The 20,584-nt window shown below is 38.4% G+C and overlaps 1 protein-coding gene across 1 annotated transcript; it reads left to right on the top strand.

The window, feature by feature from the left end:
* The first annotated feature begins 1,075 nt into the window (after positions 1–1,075).
* On the top strand, positions 1,076–20,273 carry LOC122652874 (uncharacterized protein At3g06530-like). The gene is made up of 6 exons (XM_043846755.1): positions 1,076–1,378; positions 1,481–1,694; positions 1,817–1,912; positions 2,008–2,125; positions 2,213–2,386; positions 20,220–20,273. The coding sequence occupies exons 1-6, from the start codon at positions 1,219–1,221 to the stop codon at positions 20,271–20,273; spliced, it is 816 nt and encodes a 271-aa protein (XP_043702690.1). The 5' UTR covers positions 1,076–1,218.
* Positions 20,274–20,584: the final 311 nt, after the last annotated feature.

The following is a 20,584-nucleotide window of genomic DNA, read 5'->3' as shown; positions in this document are numbered from 1 at the left end:
AATCCTTGGATTCAACCAGGTTTCGATGGTTTCGACTGGTTTCGACACATATGTCCATCGAAACCAGGGAAAATTTAGCTCGAAACTAGAACAAACAAGTATTTATGCCCAAAACTGCCAGAAACCAGGATAGACATTTAGTTATGTCTAATATCATTTAAGTAAATGTTTTTGTATTTCATTTACTTAAGATATTACTCATAAATAAGCAAATACCTCCTATTTGAATCCAATAAAAATAATTAAAAAATAAAATTCCAAAAGGAAAAAAAATTAACTCCCCCAGTTCAAGAACAAAAACTAGATTTTTTACGGTAGGTGCAATTTTCAACTTTCTAATGCTGGGGTTTTTTTCAAATCTATAAATTTCATAAATTTTAATATGGTAAAACATTGCAAAAATCCAAAAGTATGGTAAAATATTCATTTGTTTTGATATTCAAAAATATATTTTCATTCAAAGCGATTTTGAAAGCATTCACGCACACCAAATTAAGTTTGACCGGTACATAACTCCTTCAATATAAATTAGATTTAAGCAATATTGGACTTGTTGGAAAGCTATCAAAACAAAACTTTCTAACAAATCCAAGATTGCTTAAATCTCATTTATATTGAAGGAATTATGTTCCAATCAAACTGTATTCGATAATCGATATCATGCCCAACAACAATATACATTATCAAATCTGAATCAAAACAAAAAGTAATATTTTTAGTATTCTTTATGTGAAATTAATGTATGGATTGAGTTTAAAATGTAAAAAATTTACAACACAATAAGAATCAGAAGAAAAAAACAATTTTTGAGTCTTGAATATCTGGAGAAAGTCCCAGGTTTCGACCAAGATATGATCGAAACTGAGATAAACTCGTTTTATAAATGGTCGATACCCTAATTTTAGAATCTTGGGCCCGTGTGCCCGGCCCACATTCCTCAGGCCTACGGAAATCATTTTTTTCACGTTTTCACGATTTCACGAACGGCGATAGCGAAACCCTAATAACCCGCCATTATTCGAAGTCGGTTGTTCTAGTAGCGTAGTACAACCCTGCACTTGGAAATATGAACTCCCATGGTCCCTTACTCCCTTAGTCCCTGTAAATTTGAGGTTTAAGGGTTAAGCAAAATAAAGAGGATTTCTAAAGATTTTTGCTGCAGAAGCCTCACTCGGAGCTCTTAAAACCTTCTTCAAGTTATCTCTTCTGGCTGCAAACATGGCTACATCAATCGCTTCTCAGTTACAGGCAATCAAATCCTACATAAAAGCCGATGCTGAGCCAACCAAAAGGCCCTTTACTCGACCATCCATCATCTTCAACCCAAAAGAAGCTGCCGACATCGATCTGGATACACTTTTCTCCATTGCCCTCTCAGGTAACATCGATTTTACTTATGTTTCTACCTTCACTACATCATTTTCCTTCAAAGTGTTTTGATTATAAAGGCTTATCCTCTGTACTGGGACTGGATTGACAGGTTTGGAGGTTCTCATCAGCACGGATGAGCGTTTCAGTAGTTATAAGAACGACCTCTTCAGTCATAAGAGTAGAGAGTTAGATAGAGAGTTGATGGGCGTAGAGGAAAACAAACGCATTAATTCATCTATTAGTTCGTTCCTTCGGTTACTTTCTGGACATCTTCAGTTGCATTCTGCCCTTAAGACACTCGAATATTTGATACGCAGATACAAGTAGGTACCACATATTAAACCATCTTATGTGGAGGTAGTTTAGTTTTCATTTTTTTAAAAATTGAATTATTCTATATCACGTTTCATTTACTTTGAATTGAATGTTTTATTGGATATTACAGGGTTCATGTGTACAACACCGAGGAACTGATACTCTGTGCATTGCCTTACCATGACACCCACGCTTTTGTTCGGATTGTGCAGTTATTGGACTTCGGGTGAGGAAATTTTATATGTCAAGACTGTATGGTTGGACACAATTTTCAGTTATTATGAAGTCTGCAAATTCTCATTTCTTCCTTATATGGTGTAGAAATAGTAAATGGAGATTTCTTGAAGGTGTCAAAACCTCTGGTGCACCGCCACCAAGAAAGGTTATAGTGCAGCAATGCATCCGTGATATGGGGGTATTGGTGGCGATTTGCAACTATGTGAGATTCTGTCTCTGTCACTTCTTTAGTTGTATTGCCAATCAGTTCAATGCTATGGTCTTCAAGTAACTAGTTGTAATTTTGTAGGCATTGCCACTGAAGAAGCATCAACCTTCAAGACCAGTGGTGGGCTTTTGTACTGCGGTTGTGATTGAGGTTCTTGGTTCCATGCAAATCATTGATACTGATGCAGTGCAGAAAATCATTCCTTTTGTTCGTTCTGGCTTTCGACCTGCCACAAAATGTGGACCAGATCACAAGGTGAAATTTGATGATTTATTTTATCCAAAGTGTAGTATAGTCTCAGCCGCATACTCTGTGTGGCCTTGACTGCCTTGTTGCTATTGAAAGATAGATGCTTTTTGGAGGTTTCTTTTAGTGTCTAACGAAAGGAATTTAGAGAAAGAACAGGTAGTTGTCATTGTGCATATATGAGCTTTTGTGGTATCATAAATCGATAACTGAGTAATTTCATCAAATATTTTATTTTCTACAACAGAAATAGAACAGACTGTAGTCAATATGCATATGTGAGCTTCTGTGTTTCCTAAATCAATAATTTAGAATTCTAATTGAAGATTTTGTTTGCTTTGAAGTTTTCATTGTTATTTTCAAGACCAACTATTTCCATGGAAAATCTGTATATCGAAAAACCTATGTTATGTTTAATTGGGTATAGAAGATGGACCAGAAAACAATTGAATGGGGTCTATTGGATCTTTTCGGTAGTAGGTCTGGGTGGTGGATGGGAAATGAAACGATCAATAGGCTTGGGTTTGTTGAGTAATCTGGTTCCAGCTAACAAACCAAAGATTAATGTAGCCCTAGATAGGAGAAGGATCCTACTAGAGGCCAAGCAACAGGATCTAAAAGGGGGCTGCTGGTTTGAATGGGCAGAATTAGGGTTTTAGGTCAATTTCTAGGGTTAGGGTAGGGTAATGAGAAGGTAGTTTATATGATAAAACTAGGTAGGTTTTAGGGAGTTTAATGAGCTAGGTTTGGATAGGTTTGAGTAAGGTTTTAAATTTCAGAAAATTTAGGGTTAGGGTTTTGGGTTTTGGGAAACAGAGAAAATAGGAGAAACTAGGGTTTAATGTGGGATCTAAAGGGGGGGAATTGGTCGAGTTCTGTACTGGTAGGGAACAATACTCGACCAAGGTATGAGGCCTAGGTGAGGGCTGGAAGTGTTAGTCCTGAAAACTCTAGGGTTTTTGGGTTTAATGAAGTTGGGGGGAAATTAGGGTTTAAGATGAGGGAATGGGGCAGAGCTTAAGGTCGAGTGTAAGGGGTGTGGAGAGGGAGCTGTGGTTTGAATTTGGGCTGAATCTGATGAAGGATGAAGGCTGGCTGGAGTTGAGAAGATCTAGGGTTTTGAGGGGATTCAAATAAAACAAAAGGGGATCGATTGGGGTGAGGATTAAAGGGTTAGAAACAGAATTGTGTCTCAAACTTACAGTAGAATCCACTGTCATTAAGCTTGGACAGCAGAGAAGGATAGAACCACCTTCAATCTTAGGGATCCTCCCGGCCGTCACGGCGCAAGGAGTCGTAGGAAGTCCACCTACCCTTTTATCCTTGATAGAACCATAAGGATGTAAACTCTCAAGGAGCAGCAGCAGCAACAATGGCGGCAGCACAAGTCTGTATTTTTTTTAATAATTCAACTGTGGGGGAGCCTCCCACGAAATTTACTTTAATAATAAAAGCCAATGGCCAAATCCTAGTCTAAACAAAACACTCCCTCACTAAATCGTGGAGCGATGGGGACTTAATAAAACAACTTAAAAACCTAAAGTAAAAAGACCTAATTGTCCCTAACAACTTAAAATAAAAGACTTAGTTAAGGCTCTCTTTGGTATAGTTTAAATGTATGTCTATCTGACACATAAACATAAATAGATGTGTTTGGTATGATTTATGATCCCTATTTCTCATTAAAATAAATCAATATAAGCATAAATTCATAAACAGCTCGAGAGTTGTTTATGATTTATCATCATTAACTGTTAAAGTTTGTTTAAGCGGGTACCATTAACGAACATGTGCAGAATTGCTATTTAAGTAGGGGTAAATTGGTAAAATTAATAGAAGTTAGAACAAAGCCTCTCTTTTACCCCTCTCTCTCTCTCTCTCCAACCCCCACCCCGCTCCACCATAATACATAATATATTCTTGACTGAAGAATACCAAACCTATTTTTCATTATATAATCTATTATGTCTAGTAGTAACTTCTACCAAAAAATTATGTCTAGTAGTAACCAAAACGATTATTGTTTATAGCCCATAACCTATTCTCATAATTGATTATCCATAAATATGTTATAAATATAAATATAAAGTATGCCAAAGAGAGCCTAAATCACTTAAATTGAACCATGGTTTGAACCGGTTCTATTTAAGTTTACAAATAAGCTGAAATAAAACTAAGTATGGGAAATACTAAAATGTAAACCTAAGCTACGACTCCCAAACTAAGCCCTAATTTCAGGGCTTCTTCTTTCGGGTGTGGGCACATGGTGCTACATCAACTCTCCCCGACTTGAAAACATTCATCTCCGATGAATGGTTGAAGATCATGGAATGGTCATTCAAATCAGGATCAAGCTTCTTAAGATCATCCTCAGTGGTTGGCTCGAACTTGTAGGCGAACAACAGCTCTTTGATGGGTGAGGAAGGCTGGACTTCTGGCTGAGTAGCAGCCTCTCGTATCATCACATGGATGCCTCTTGTATCATTACCCAAGTCTTCGAAGTAATTAGCCACATCGTCATCATCGTTGGGAGGGTAGGCTTCTAGGCCCTTTCCTTCATCATCATCATGGGCTTCTTCCTTTGCTTCCACATTGATGTTCTTCCTCTTGCTTGGGCAGTCCTTAGCAATATGTCCCTTTTCCTAAGAGTAGAAACAAGTGAAGGGTTCATTACGTCCCATAGGAGCTTTGCCTTTATAATCAACACGTGGGGAAGCAGTAGAGCGAAAGGTGCTGCCTATAGGGGGACCCTGTTGTGAGGTGGTAGCGCTGGTATAGCTTGGCTTGAAAGTAGAACCCAGCTGTTTACTTGAAGCTAGTAGCTCCTCTGCCTTCAAAACCTTCTCAAAGCAATCTCAGATGTCTGTAACTTCGACCACACCAATTGTTCTGTTTATCTCACTTGTCAAACCCAATCTGAATTGTGAAAGCATCTGGATGCCCTCCTCTCGAATGCCAGTGCGAGAAGAAAGTGCATCAAATTTCTTCATGTACTCAGATACAGTCATGGTCCCTTGGCGTAGGGAGTTGAATTGATCCTGTAACTGAGACCTGAAGTGCCTTGGCAAGTATTTCTTACTCAGGTCGTATTTCATGTTTTCCCAAGTGCGAGGCGCGGTTCCATCAAAGTCCATCTCCCTTTTAGTGGTCCTCCACCACTCACGTGTTGGTCCAACAAGTTTAGAACTAGCTTCATTTTCCTCTCTTCAGACATATCATACCAGTCAAAATAATTGTCTAAGGCAGCAAGCCAATCATAAAATACCTGAGGGTCATGATCACCATTGAATTCTTTCAGTTCAAGCTTCACCTTTTGATTCTCAGTGTGCCGCCAATTAGGACCTTGGTCTCCAGTGAAGTAGGATCTCATGTACTCCTCAAAAGTAGGCTGGCGACCTCTATTTTTGTCCCGGTCCTCTCTATCTCTGTCTCTGTAGCCAAGGTTTAAAGTATCGGTATCGGGTATCGTATCGGAAGGGTGATTTTGAGAAACGTATCGTATCGAAAGAGACGCAGTCACGCAAGATGCACATGGAAATGTTTTATTTATAGTATAAAACACTATAAATCAGTAATATGTAAAATATAGTTTATAAGAGATGTATCAAGTATATCGATCAGTATCAACCATATTGGGTCACGTATCGACCCCATACAATTTATACTTTTTTTAGGTATCGTATCAGTACCCAAAAAATAAGATACGTATCAGTGGATACGTTAAGGGACTTAAAACCTTGTCTGTAGCCTCTGTGTCGATCTCTGTATTCCCGGGAAGGCTCACGGTTGCCTTTGGTTCTGTCCCGACGATCTTTGTAATGGTCTCTGTCATCTCCGTCATCTCTTTCATCTTTGAGTCTATCTCTGTGATCTCTGGGTTCCATCTCTGTGAACTCTGTATCTATCTCTGTGACCCCTGTAATCATCTCTGGGATCCCCATCTCTGTCAGGTAGCCTCTGTACCACCGAATTGAGCTGGTACCTGTCTTAATCTATGGGTACATTGCTGTCTTTGCCAGGGGTGACTCTCTGTTCTTCCAATTGTTGCAATCTAGCCATGATTGCATCAGCTGTAGCCTTCTGGGCTTCAGTTGCAGCCCTTTGTTCAGCAACAAGCTTCTGAAACAGTTCTAACAGTGCAGCCATAAGATCGGTTGGTGGATTCAATACTGGATTGCCTTGCTGATCCATGTCTCTGATACCTCTTAATGTAGCCCTAGATAGGAGAAGGATCCTACTAGAGGCCAAGCAACAGGATCTAAAAGGGGGCTGCTGGTTCGAATGGGTAGAATTAGGGTTTTAGGTCAATTTCTAGGGTTAGGGTAGGGTAATGAGAAGATAGTTTATATGATAAAACTAGGCAGGTTTTAGGGAGTTTAATGAGCTAGGTTTGGATAGTTTTGAGTAAGGTTTTAAATTTCAGAAAATTTAGGGTTAGGGTTTCGGGTTTTGGGAAACAGGGAAAATAGGAGAAACTAGGGTTTAATGTGGGATCTAAGGGGGGGTTTGGATCGAGTTCTGTATTGGTAGGGAACGATACTCGACCAAGGTATGAGGCCTAGGTGAGGGCTGGAAGTGTTAGTTCTGAAAACTCTAGGGTTTTTGGGTTTAATGAAGTTGGGGGGAAATTAGGGTTTAAGATGGGGGAATGGGGCAGAGCTTAAGGTCGAGTGTAAGAGGTGTGGAGAGGGAGCTGTGGTCTGAATTTGGGCTGAATATGAAGAAGGATGAAGGCTGGCTGGAGTTAAGAAGATCTAGGGTTTTGAGGGGATTCAAATAAAACAAAAGGGGATCGATTGGGGTGAGGATTAGAGGGTTAGAAACAGAATTGTGTCTCAAACTTACAGTAGAATCCATTAGCATTAAGCTTGGACAGCAGAGAAGGATAGAACCACCTTCAATCTTAGGGATCCTCCCGGCTGTCACAGCGTAAGGAGTCGTAAGAAATCCACCTACCCTTTCCACCTTGATAGAACCACAAGGATGTAAACTCTCAAGGAGCGGCAGCAGCAACAATAGCGGCATTACAAGTCTGTATTTTTTTTAATTATTCAACTATGGGGGAGCCTCCCACGAAATTTACTTTTATAATAAAAGCCAATGGCCAAATCCTAGACTAACCAAAACACTCTCTCACTAAATCGTGGAGGGGTGGGGACTTAATAAAACAACTAAAAACTTAAAGTAAAAAGACCTAATTGTCCCTAACAACTTAAAATAAAAGACTTAGTTAAATCACTTAAATTGAACCATGGTTTGAACCGGTTCAATTTAGGTTTACAAATAAGCTGAAATAAAACTAAGTATGGGAAATACTAAAATGTAAACCTAAGCTACGGCTCCCAAACTAAGTCCTAATTTCAGGGCTTTTTCTTCTTCTTTCGGGTGTGGGCACATGGTGCTGCATCAGAGATGCTTGGTGCTGTTTGTGATTGGCTTCTTTACTACTTTCCTCTTCTATTCTCCATTTTGTTTTGCCTTGAGTTTACTGGAGGTGCTGGTTTGGTGGAGCTGTGGAGATGGATGTAGTGGATGGTCCTGGTTTAGGTAGGACAAAAGGGGATGTAATCTGATACTTTATGCTGACAAGATGGGTTTGTAGCCTCATCAGTTGAGGTAATCTCTGTTGTGTATAAAAGCGGTGTCATTGTTGAGGTGCCTTTTTTGCTTCATTTTCTTGTACTGGAATGCAGTCCTTACTTTCCCATGCTAGTTGTTGTTGAGCAACATTTTGGCATTGGCAAGTAATTAAAAAGAATAAAGAAAAGATGTATTGGCATTGATATTCAATATAGGAACATTCTGTAGACTCTCTTTATCAAGGTCCAAATTCTTGATATTGTCAGTAGTTTTTTTTTTCTTTTTTCTTTCTAAGACTTAAGTGGTATTTGAAACAGATTTTGTTGGAATGTTTTGAAAAAATTGTGCAATTTTATACAAATTGGAGCAAATTACTCAGACCTCCACTGGTATATAAAAATTGTGTCAACACCCCTGACTTGGGAATAATTACACTCCCTACCCCTAATCCTCACCAATTGTTGCATTTAGCCCCACTCTGTTATGTCTTTCCGTTTTATTGATGACATCATGTCAACCTAAATATTTAATCGACGAATCTACTCTTATTGAAGGAGTGAAGTAACCTTTTTGCTCTTACATTCCATTCCCCTAATTGATTTGTGGATCCATTCTCTCTCTCTGTCTCTCTTCTTAGCCCCCTCCCTTGCAACCCCGCGTTGCCCCACCCCTGCAACCCATGGGACTCGCTTTCCAGTTCTTGCTCGGTTTCTTTCCCAGTTTTTTCCGAAAGTTGTTGCAATCATGTGCACGTTGCAAGCAAGGTTCATCGCCTATGCTACAGGACAGAAGACCCAAAGTCACAATCCCATAAGTCTCTCCTTTCTCTCACTACTCTCAGTGGGGGCCCAAGGCCAATGATTGTCGATTTCTCGTCCACAAAATAAGGGCTACAATTTTTCACTTCCACTACCCACATTAAGGCTGCGTTTGGTAACGGTCTGAACAAAGAACGCCCGTTCTTGACTAGAAACGTTCTTTTGCGTTTCTGGTCTGGAACGGCGTTCTGAGACCGAAAATGACCGTTTGGTAACGGTCTCAAGAACGCCGTTCAGAACGAAAATGGTGTTTGGTAAAACCTGTTCTTCCCTATTTGATATTAATTATAATAATGCCATTTCCTTGTCAATTATACCATAAAAATACTTGTAAAATCCTTTTCTCTTACCAACCTTAGCATAAAATTAAAATATCTCATTAACATAACCAAAGTAAGTATAAAAATATTTCAAACTTCAAAGATGCCATTAAAATTGGGTTCTTGTGTGGATTAGTGTCATAACTGACTATGCTATGAACAGTTGAATAAAAAGGGCCTTGGTGGATTCGAACCACCATCCCCTTGGAACATGCTCATGTGCCAAGTGCTCTACCAATTTGAGCTAAAGACCCATCAAATAGAGATCCAAAACAAAAATATAACAAGAAAAATTAAAGTAGCATGAATCTCTACATGAGGAATGCAATGAGCAAAGGTCTAAAACAGAAATACATCAAGGTCTAAAACAGAAATACATCATTCCTCCTCCCTTGGCTTGCAACTCAGAACAGATCTTCTTCATCATATCCCTCACTGCTGACACACACCCATGCATCATTCATTCTCTCTCTCTCTCTCATTCACACTTCATAGTGAGAACTGCTAATGGATGTCAAGAATGGAGAGGGCAGGGTAGGGCATAGTATGTAATATTGTAATAAAAGGGAGAAGAAGCAGAGAGAATATTGGGAGTTCCAAGAGATTCATTGCCCTAATAGCTTCATTTCCCACCTTTTGTCCCAACTCTTTGAAAGTAAAAAGAAGCAAAAGAAGGATATAGTCATATAGATAAACAATAGTGGCCATCATGTCCCCTCTGCTCCAAACCTCTCTGTCCTCCTAAAGTAGGATTAGTTTAATAAGCAACTTTCCACAATCCTTTCCTGACTCAACACCATCAAGTGGGGGGGACCTTTTGAGTTGCAGGGACAAAACTCAAACAGGAAGGGAAGGTTTTTTTTCTTCACCAAATAAAGCCTCTCTCTCTCTCTCTCTCTCTGTGATAAACAATAACAATAAAAAGGTTTCTCTGCAATTCTCTTTCCCAATGAAGGTACTAAGAATAACAGGTGATTAGGCTTTTGTATAGGGTCGACCCAAATAGAGTTACATTGGTCATCTTGGAACTCTTTCTACTGCATCTTTTTATGTGCTTAAAGCACCAAAGTAGAAACTCATTGGTTGAAAGAATTGATTACTCACAAGTTTAATATATGAAAATGAGTGTTGTGTGCAAGAGAAAGGGAGAGAGTGATAGATTCGTGTCCATGAAAGTTGAACCTAGCCTATCCAAAGATATGCCAACTAAATCATCATCAACAGATTTATACATGCCTCTGACAACTGAAAATTATGGATCAAAAAAAGGGAAAGGAAGCTTCTTGACTTCTGATTACATTGTCACAAAACCAGTCATTAGAGACAAATCCAATGTTAGAATGTATTGAGAATTTTGACAAGTAAACAGTAATAAGTAAGAAAAAATCCTTTCTTTCTTTTCTCCTTAAGCCTTCTTTACCTTTTCCTCTCTTGCTTTTCCTGTTGGTGTTTCCTTTTCTTTACTCAAAATCTTATAATTTCTTCTTCTTTTTACACTTTTTGGTGGGTTGGAGAATGGCCATTGGAGAGGGAGAAAAAAACTTTCATAGTCTCTGGTTGTCCTAGTAAATTGCTAATCATTTCATTTGTGAAATAATGATGAAAGAAAGGGAACTAGGGACTGGTGATTCCTGGGTTTGCTTTAAATTCAAAAGTAGTTCCTTTCCTCATAGAAGCTTTTGTCTGACTCAGTTATTTTGAAAGCAATGGAGTTAATGATGAAAGCTTCTCAACTCTCTAAGCTCAACACCCCCCCCATACATCTTCTTCCCCTGTTTGTTACTCTCAATCTCTAACTCCCTCTCATTGTAGAGATGGACATGGACCTAAAAAAAAATTTTAACAGGGGAGGGGATTGGTATTTGATACTTCTCAGAGGCCTTTATCAAGTAGCAATGAAATTTTAAAACATGAATACATGAAAACAACAGAGTACAGTATAGTTGTATAGTTGTTCTTTATTTATCTTCTCTTTCAGACTGAAGTGCTTGATGAACCCTCTATGGTCCTGTTTTCTACCTTTTGGCCTCACAAGTCGCACCCAATCAATCTTTTATACAAAGATAGAACAAGTCTGCTACGCTTTCATGGCTAGAGACCAATGGGCATAATAGGTACACAAATGCTTGATGTCAGCTAAGCTAGCTTTCATGTCCCAGAAAAACAAGTCTCATAGTCAGAGCTTATAAACACAGACTGTGGAAAGATCTCTCTCCTTTAAAATCTTCAGAACTTTTATTCAAATAGTACAATTCAAAGGAATAAATTTCACTTTTTATAGCCTATATTTTGCAAGAGATGAATCCAAAGGTGGAATTGGTTTTATTATCAGAGATGCTCAAGGCCTTATAATCCAAGCTATGTCGGAGCCAATGGTTATGAATGATAGTCTTATGGGTGAATCCATGGCAGTTCGAGCTGGACTTTTAGTGGCTGCAGAGGCCGGTTTGAGTCACATAATGGTGGAATCAGATTGCTAGGCCCTGATCTCTTTTATCACTGTTGTTTCCCCTACTCCTCTCTCCATTGGTAGCTTTATTCATGACATCCGTTGCTTGGCCGATCAGTTTTTTTCTATTTCCTTTCATCATGTATCTAGGGATAGGAACCTTGTTGCCAACTCCCTAGCTCGGAAGGCCTTATCCTCTGCAAGTAGGATAAATTGGCTAAATTCCAATCCTTGGCTCTTGGATCTTTGTAACCAAGATGTCTCAGTTGTTACTTGCCCTTTGTTTCAATAAAATCACTTCTAATAAAAAATAAAAAAAGGATTTCATATTTACCCAAACTAGTGTCCACCATACGTATGATAGAACCATTGTCATAACATTATGGACAATTTTGTCATATGGATTGGAAGGGCCCGACTATCATTCTTTCTCATCGTCCTCGACCTTGAATTAAGGGTGTAAATCGGTCTAGAACCAGATATTCGATTTGGTTTCAATTCAGTTTTGGGGAGTGTTGGTACGATTCATATTTGGACCAAGTCCCGCCTCGATTATGAAAATCGATACTCCTACCAAACCTGTTCAGTTCCAGTTTTTATTTGGTTCTGAAATTCGGTTCCTACATGGTTTGGTTCTGATTCCTATGCTCAGTTTATACTATATATGTAGTATAATGTATTATACTATGATATAAAATTATAAAATCTAATAATAATATTTGTAATGTATATTAGAATACATCAGTATTAAATTATATTAATATACTTTAATATATTAGTATTATACTATGTTGTTCTCAGGTTGACACTGAGAGGGGTGAATTAGGGTCACTAAAAACCACTCAAACAATTTCCAACACCCCCTTTGGTGTTCCCCAAATTTCTAACACAACTAGCACTCAAAGTTGGCTCTCACATAAATTACTCCTACAGTGGTTGCACTACTCGACTGGCACTACTAAACCTTACACTGTTGCTCGGTGGTGATACACATAAGGCTGACAAGAGCTGGTATATCTATATTGTTGTCCACTACTGCCATTCATAGACTGACACTGTCAGTGGCACACAATCGTGTGATACACATTTTCCCTCAACCACAGACAAACATACAATTCATGTGGCAAGGTTTACCCAATATGCACACTCATCCAGCAGACAAGCACTCCAATATACAATGCAAATATACACAATCACACACAAGATATACGTGTTTCGGAAAGTTGCCTACATGCACGGAGTAATGGTCACACTGGCCTCAGCATTTATTCAATACTGGTCTTCAACTGTAATCACAATTCAAGTCTCACACCTACTTCAACTCCTGATATACAGAAGCAAGGGCAATCTACCCCAATGATGTTTCTACCAATGAAATGACAAAGGACACCTTGTCTGTTTCATCCTCTGATCAATACAGAGGCAAAGGTGTTACCCCCAACGATACCCAACACCCACTGATTATCCCCACTATGTCCAGATGCAATTGGACAACTCAATACAATAAATTAGACTTATATGAGTGTCCTACAATGTAATCCACATCTAGCCTAGGTCTTTGGCAATAAATAATACCTAGCTAGCATATGTTGGAAATAATAAAAAACAACAGGTTAAAGAGTATAGAAAATATCACAATCGGTACTACCTCATATCTTTGCAATCTAGAAAGAAATACGAGAACTTTGGCGCACCCTAGAACCTCCAAGAGTTGCTGCAACCTGAAACTAGCAATGGACTGGAACTCCCTTGGTAGTGGTGGTCTTCCTAGTCACTCCCTCTCTTCTTTCCCTTTCTTTCATTCTCGTTCCTATCCTCTCTTTTCTTTTCCTATCTTTTCCTTCTTTCTTTCTTCTCCTGTCTTCTTCCTCCTTCTTCCTTCTTTTTCCTCTCCTCTCCTTCCTTCTCTTTCCTTTTCCTCTTTTCCCCTTTCTTCCTTGGTTGCAACCACAAAAAGATGTACTAGTTCTAGAACCATCAATGGCCTATAGGAAAGCTGGACATATGAAATGGAGAAGGAGAGTTTAACCATCAAGGCACACAAATACCTATTTAGGGTTGCAACCCTAGTTCCAACGACCTTTGCAACTCTTCTGTTGGTCTGAATCCACCAATGGACTCCCCTCGAAAAATCACCCAAAATCAAAAGAGAGGGATCTACTACCCCCTGAGGACCCGCAGTAAATCGCATATGGGTGGAGATTGGGTCCCCAGGATCAACCTCGTACGAGGACTTGATTCAGGCTCACAGGATATCAGTAACCACTTGGACACATGTCGCCTTACCAACATATTGTTGGATTTGTGTCCTTCAAACCCGGTCTAGTTTAACTTGAACCATTTATTTGATTTGGTTTAATATTAACACATGTGATATAAATTTTTGAGCCGATTGTTTCCTAAAGTTTGTACTTTAAATGGGAGTCACAACTGGGGTTTGGGCTGGGCACCCTGATCATATGGTTGCCATATTGGGTATGCCTATGCATGTTGATGTCAAGATAAATGCGAGCACACATAAGTATGTGTGTTGGAAAAAAATCTACTTGTGTTGATTCCCGCATGTGTTACTTCCAGATGTAGGTTAGGGATAGACACATGTCACTGAGACCTAGTACCTGAGAGGACATTGTCACTGCAAAATACGAACACGTACTTTGGTTCATCAATGACTGAGGTTCTATGGACCAAAGCTGATGTACTGGGAATGTGTGAGCATTTTTTGAGTGAAGGAGTCACTCCACAAGGTCTCCACTGCCTGGCTGGGGAACATCAAGAGAGAGAGTGTTTCTGGATAGTCGGATAAGAATCAGGATCTTGTTCCATTTTGGAAATGAATAACAAAACTTATTTTCACATAAAATAATAAATTATGTACTTTTTTATTAAAATGTTTAATCATGTTTTGCAGATTCCGATCATGTACACAGACACTCTAATATGGACATGTACTAAGAAATGTGGTTTGACAGTATTTATTTACATGCCCTAAATTCTATAACGATGATGTTGATTAGTGGAGGGTTGGTACATGATGAAGTACTATTATGTGAATTTGCTAATTAAAATAATTGATTTATTTTATTTAATGAATTTGGTGCAATTATTAAATTATCTATTAAAATTAAGATAAATAATTATTTTAACTTTTCCTTTTAGATTTTGCTTCTTCCTTAATTTGATACGTACTAGGATGGAATTAGAATTCAATTCAACATGAGGAGAGAGAAATCAAATTCTCACAAGGAGTGGAGACCAATTAGGTCTCACATACATATAAAACCGTGCCTAGGGGAGGGAGCCGTGCCCGTGCGACTTTGACTGGCTCCCTCCCCCTTAGCTGAACTCTCTCTCTCTCCTCTCTTTCTCTCCTCTCTTTCTCTCTTCTCTTCTCTTGTTCTCTTGCTTCCCACATTGGGATCTTGAGAACTTTGGGTTTGGTGAAACCCTAGTCTTGAAGATTGTGGATTTGATATCTATAGGAAGATTGGTGGTTGTTTGAGTTAAAAATAATACTGCAAGCATACTGTCAATGTAGCTAACGGATCGATCTCAGGGAGATGTAGCCACTAAATTTAACCTCACCTGACTAATGTGATTAATTAAACTAACAAATGAACGGCCTAAACACACAAGCATCTAACCTATAATGAAACTAATACGGGATAACGGAATTTGGCGAATGAATTGAAGGACCTAAACTACCACAACCACATAAAGCAAAAATATAAGAAAATAACAACCACACGAATTAAACCAAAGAAACCTAGATCTACGAATGAAGGAAATTACTCTACTGAAGAAACTCGAAACTTGATCCACAGGTGAAGCTGGAATTGCAATGCATCAATGAAACCTGAAAATTAAATCAACAACATAAAAATAAGGTGAAGAGAATAGAGAAGGAGAGGAAAGGAGAGAAATAGAAATAAAAATAAAAACTGGAAACGAATACTCCCTTAAACCGAATTGATGATGATTGTGTTGACTGAACTTGAACAAAACTTGAAATTAAATGATTGTTGATGAAGCTTGCACACCTTCCTTCTCTAAATCTCTAAATTCCTCTCACAAGAACTAGAAACCTAGAACTAGAAAGCCTGAAATTAAAACTACACCTAGAAAGCATGTAAAAATTACAACTAGAACTGAAGAACAACTTTGAATTAAAATTGCATAAAGGAAATTACAACCATTGGAAAGAAAATTCAGAAAAATAAAACTAGAAATCTAGGAAACAAAAGCCAAAGAAAGTGAAAAATAGAATCTCAATAGAAGCCAACCCCTCAACAGCCCAATCCCTATAAGTATTTATAGGGTGATGGGAAGGAAGAGAGGGGAAAGGAGAGAGGACCTCTATGATTTTGGGTGGACCCCACCTCCAAAATTGTGGAAGGTGGTAGTCTCCCTCAAGCTTTGATTTTTTTTTTATCCCTTCTTCCAATTACATAAAACCTTGAGAGACAAGAAATAAAAAGGAATAGAAAGTGCAATATACATGTTCCTAATTCAATACACCTTCTATTTTCATCTTTGGAAGCTTTCTAATTTGACTCTTGAGTATAGATTCCATTCTCATGTGTTTTCTTTTTCTTGTAGGTATCTTTTCCAAGTCTTCTAATGTGAATAAGGCTTCATCTCTTTGACTTTTCAACTTTCCAAATATGAAGAGATATCTCCCACAAAATATCCACCAATTGTTAAATCCCCATACAACCCTTGACAATTCGGTGGAGAGAGAGGGAGAGGGTATGTGATCTTCCTTCTTCTACAAAATAATATTAATGCCCACTCTACCCTTCAAAAATCATGGATTATGGAGTGTTCTTTAAAAATTGTGAAGCATGGTAGGGGGTGTAGAGAGAAAGTAGGAGACAAGAAAGGAGAGAAAATAAGGAGAGATGTGGAGAGATGAAAGGATAGGAGAGAGAAAGATTTCGATTGAGAGAAAGAGAATAGAATAAAAAACGTGGGAGATTAAGAGGGGAAATAGGAGAGTGGAGAGAAAATCGGGAAAGAAATTAGAAATAAAGAAAGAGGGAGAAGAGAAAATCGTGGAGAAGGAGAGAGAAAATAGAGTGGACTTACTTTCTTTGAAAAATCCAAAATTCCTACTTTTTAGTTAATCTCCTACTTGAAAGTACTTCCTTGATTGCAAAATTCTGAGAAAAATCGATTGCAGGTCCTTGCTGCAGAAGTAGATCCAAAATCCTGACAAACCCTAATAAAAGTGTCTCAAGTTTTGCCCCAAAAATAGATCCAAAAACTTTGATAAAACTTGATTTCTAAGCCCTTGAATGCATATTTCACTCCATAAATCAATCACCACCAACAAAGAAGGCCTAGTTCTCAATCTTCAATGATGAACTAGTCTCTAAACAGTCCAAAAATACAGCATAGGGTGTTGCACCCCTTTCAAACAAAAACTGAAGAACCTCTCAAAACTTGAACTGAAACGGATCAATCAATGGTTAATTGAAACCTTCAAAGAGGAGAGACAAGATACTATGAAAGTTGTAGCAGTCCCTAGTGATCTTGCTCTGATACCATGTAAATAATAAAGAGAGGAGTAGAAGAAAAAGAAGAAGAAAGAGAGGAGCAGTGAGAACCGATGTTTGTGTAACCTTTGGGAGTATTCCACATAAAGTTGGAGCTCCTACTTTATATATATATATATATATATATATATATATATATTAAGATACACAATAGGGAAATAATAAAGAAGTAAATAAAATGAAATATCTAAACCACCCTTGACTAGAATCGAGATCATAGTTGGCAAGGCGCGAGGCAATCCAAGGCCTTCGAGGTCCTCCCTAAGCGCTTAGGCGGCACCTAAGTAGCCTAAATCGTGTTCCAGTATTATTTTTTTAATACATTAGTTGTATGTGTGAAACAATCAAAACACACATTTGGTTTATATGTTCTTAGAATTGGTCATTTTCAGGTATACCTAGTCTCACATTTGGTTTATAATGTTCTTAGAAAATATGATGTTTCTAATAAGTAATTAGCCTGCTCTCGATTTAGAGAAATGTTCTTGTTCTCTAAGAAATTTGATTGATCAAATGATTTTATTTTTACACGAGACTTTTTGTATTAGGTAGAGCACAAAATCAGCTTTCCAACAAATCCAAAATTGCTTAAATATGATTTATATTGAAGGAATTATGTTCCGATCAAACCTTATTTGGTGTGTGCGAATGCTATCAAAATTGCTTTGAATGAAATTTTTTTTTAGATATCAAAATAAAAGAATATTTTACCGCACTTTTGGTTTTTTAGCAATGTTTTACCATATTAAGATTTATGGAATTTTAGATTTGAGAAAAACCTCAGCATTAGAAAGCTAAAAATTTCACCTACCACCAAAAATCCAGTTTTTGTTCTTGAACTTGGGGGTTGACTTTTTATCCTTTAGAATTTGATTTTTTTTAACTATGTTTATTGGATTCAAATAGGGGGTATTTGCTTATTTTTTAATAATATCTTAAGTAAATGAAAAAACATTTACTTAAATGATATTTTGCATAAATAAGTCCTAGAACCTGGTGTGATACCAATTAAACCAATGCAAGGCGCCCTACAATAAGGCGGCAGCCGCCTAGGCACCTAGAAATCCGCCTGGACGCCTTGACAACTATGACCGACTCTCTAAATAGCCTCTTCTAACATTATCCAAATAGTCAACTCCGTAGAACTGGGCATATCCATTGGCAACCAATCGTGCCTTCAACCGAGCAAGGGACCCATCAGGGTTAACAACTTATACGCAATGGCAACCATAAATGTCAAGGCGTCGCCTAGGCATCCAGGAGCTTTGGTCGACTTGGTGCCTTGGTCACCTACTTGGTGTCGCCATGATTTTTTACCCTCTCCAACGCCTTGGGTCGCCTAACCATCATGACAACTATGATGGCAACCAATTGCAAACTTACTAGTAGGTAAGGGAACAAGATCCCAGGTCTGATTTTCCTCCGAAGTCAACAATTATTCCTCCATAGCTGTCCTCCGACTAGGGTTCAACAATGCCTCTGCAACAAACTTAGGAATAGTATGACTAGACATAGTAGAAAGACAAGAAACATAGAAAGGTGATAAACCAGAATATGACACGAAATTAGAAATGGGGTGTTGAGTGCAGCTGCGAGCAAGATCAGAAAGAGGAATACCTTGCTAAGGACCAGCAGATGAAGATGATGGGGTAGGCGGAGGTGATGCAGAGATAGGGGGTGTTGAATCATCCAGAGGGTGTCGAGTATGAACCTGTCAAATTTTTGGTGGAGTTGGTACTGCAACGGGTGTAACTTGTGGAACAGAGGGGGAAACCACTGATAGGGGAAGACCATCATCAGTTCAGATGCAACAAAAGATTCATCCTAATAAGAAGTGGACTCAAAGAAAGAGACATCAACTGTAACAAAATATTTCCGCAGTGCAGGAGAATAACATCTATAGCCTTTTTGGGTACGTGAGTAACCAATAAAGATACATTTAAGCGCTCTAGGATCCAACTTTAATAAACTTTGATGACGATCACGAATAAACCAAACACACCCAAAGATTCGTGGAGGAAGAACAAATAAAGCTTCAGAAGGAAACAATAATGAATGAGGAATACCACCACCTAAAGCTGAAGAGGGCATGTGATTAATCAGGTAGTATGCAGTCAAAACAGCATCAACACAAAAATACTTTGCCACCTTCATCTCAAAAAGAAAAGAACGAGCAACTTCCATTGAATGCCTATTTTTTCGTTCAACAACATCGTTTTGTTGAGGGGTGTCTGAACAGGACTGATGAATAATACAATGTTCAACCATAAACTGGGAAAAAGGTCTAGAGAAATACTCTTTGGCATTATCATTATGCAATATTTTAATAGACAAATGAAACTAATTTTGAACTTCATTAACAAAGGCACAAAATATTGAAAACAACTCAGAACAAATTTTCATTAAATAAAGCCAAGTGACTCTAGAATAGTTATCAACCAAAGTAACAAAATATTTAAAACCAAACTTTAACGCAATAGGACAAGGACCCCACATGTTCCAATGAACTAAAGCAAATGGGTACGTAGACCTTTTATTGATTTGAGGGGGATAGCTCACACAATGAAGTTTCCCAAACTGACACGACTCACATTCTGAACTAGAAAGGGAACTAAAACGGGAATCAAGTTTTGCAGATTCGGTTAAGATGGATGACCCAAGCGGAAATGAATTTGATGAAGAGACAGTACACTCGAACAAGCAACAAATGGAGAATCGTCGAAGATAAAGCCCCCCGACTCACGGCCTCTACCAATCATCTTCATCGTAAGGTCCTGAAAAACACATGAATCAGGTTAAAAAGTTATGGAACAATTGTAAGCACATGTAAGTTTTCTTAACGGCATAAGATTAAATGGAAATTGAGGCAAATAAAGAATAGACAATAATGACAAAGAAGAGTTGGGATAAACTGTGCCAGTCCCAGTGACTTTGGCTAAAAGGCCATTGGCCAAAGTGGCACTAGAAGAAGATTCTTGAAAGGAGGAAAATATACCTGAAATAATACCAAACATGTGATCTGATGCACCTAAATCAATGAAATCCATGGACGAGAAGAGGAGAGACATGCAATGGCATTACCTATCTAGACTAAAGTAGCAATGGAGGGCTGAGAAGGCTGTGAACGTTGAAATTAATTATACTGTGCAAGGTCTTCATCTATCATTATAATCATCTTATTCTTAGAGGGAACAGGTGGAGAAGGAGGCTCAGCCCTTGCTGCTGAATTTGAAAACTGCTTCTGAGGAGGTTGGCCATGAAGTTTCCAACAAAAGCGTTGGATATGTCCTGGTTTGCCACAATGGTGGCACGTCCGTACTGGTCCTGAACCATCTGTAGAGTTGGAGGTACTACTAGTTCACCATTTGCCATTCCCACTGCCAATGCCACATGCATTACCACGATTACTGTTCTAAGATACAAGAGCTGAACTATCTAGTGGTGTAGGATCATGCGAACTTTCTCGAGATACCCATAAGACT

The sequence above is a fragment of the Telopea speciosissima genome, chromosome 1, assembly GCF_018873765.1.
Source record: "Telopea speciosissima isolate NSW1024214 ecotype Mountain lineage chromosome 1, Tspe_v1, whole genome shotgun sequence".
In the NCBI taxonomy this organism is placed as follows: Eukaryota; Viridiplantae; Streptophyta; class Magnoliopsida; order Proteales; family Proteaceae; genus Telopea; species Telopea speciosissima.
Note: the sequence above shows the minus strand (reverse complement) of the source record. Positions and strands in the feature narration are given on the sequence as shown.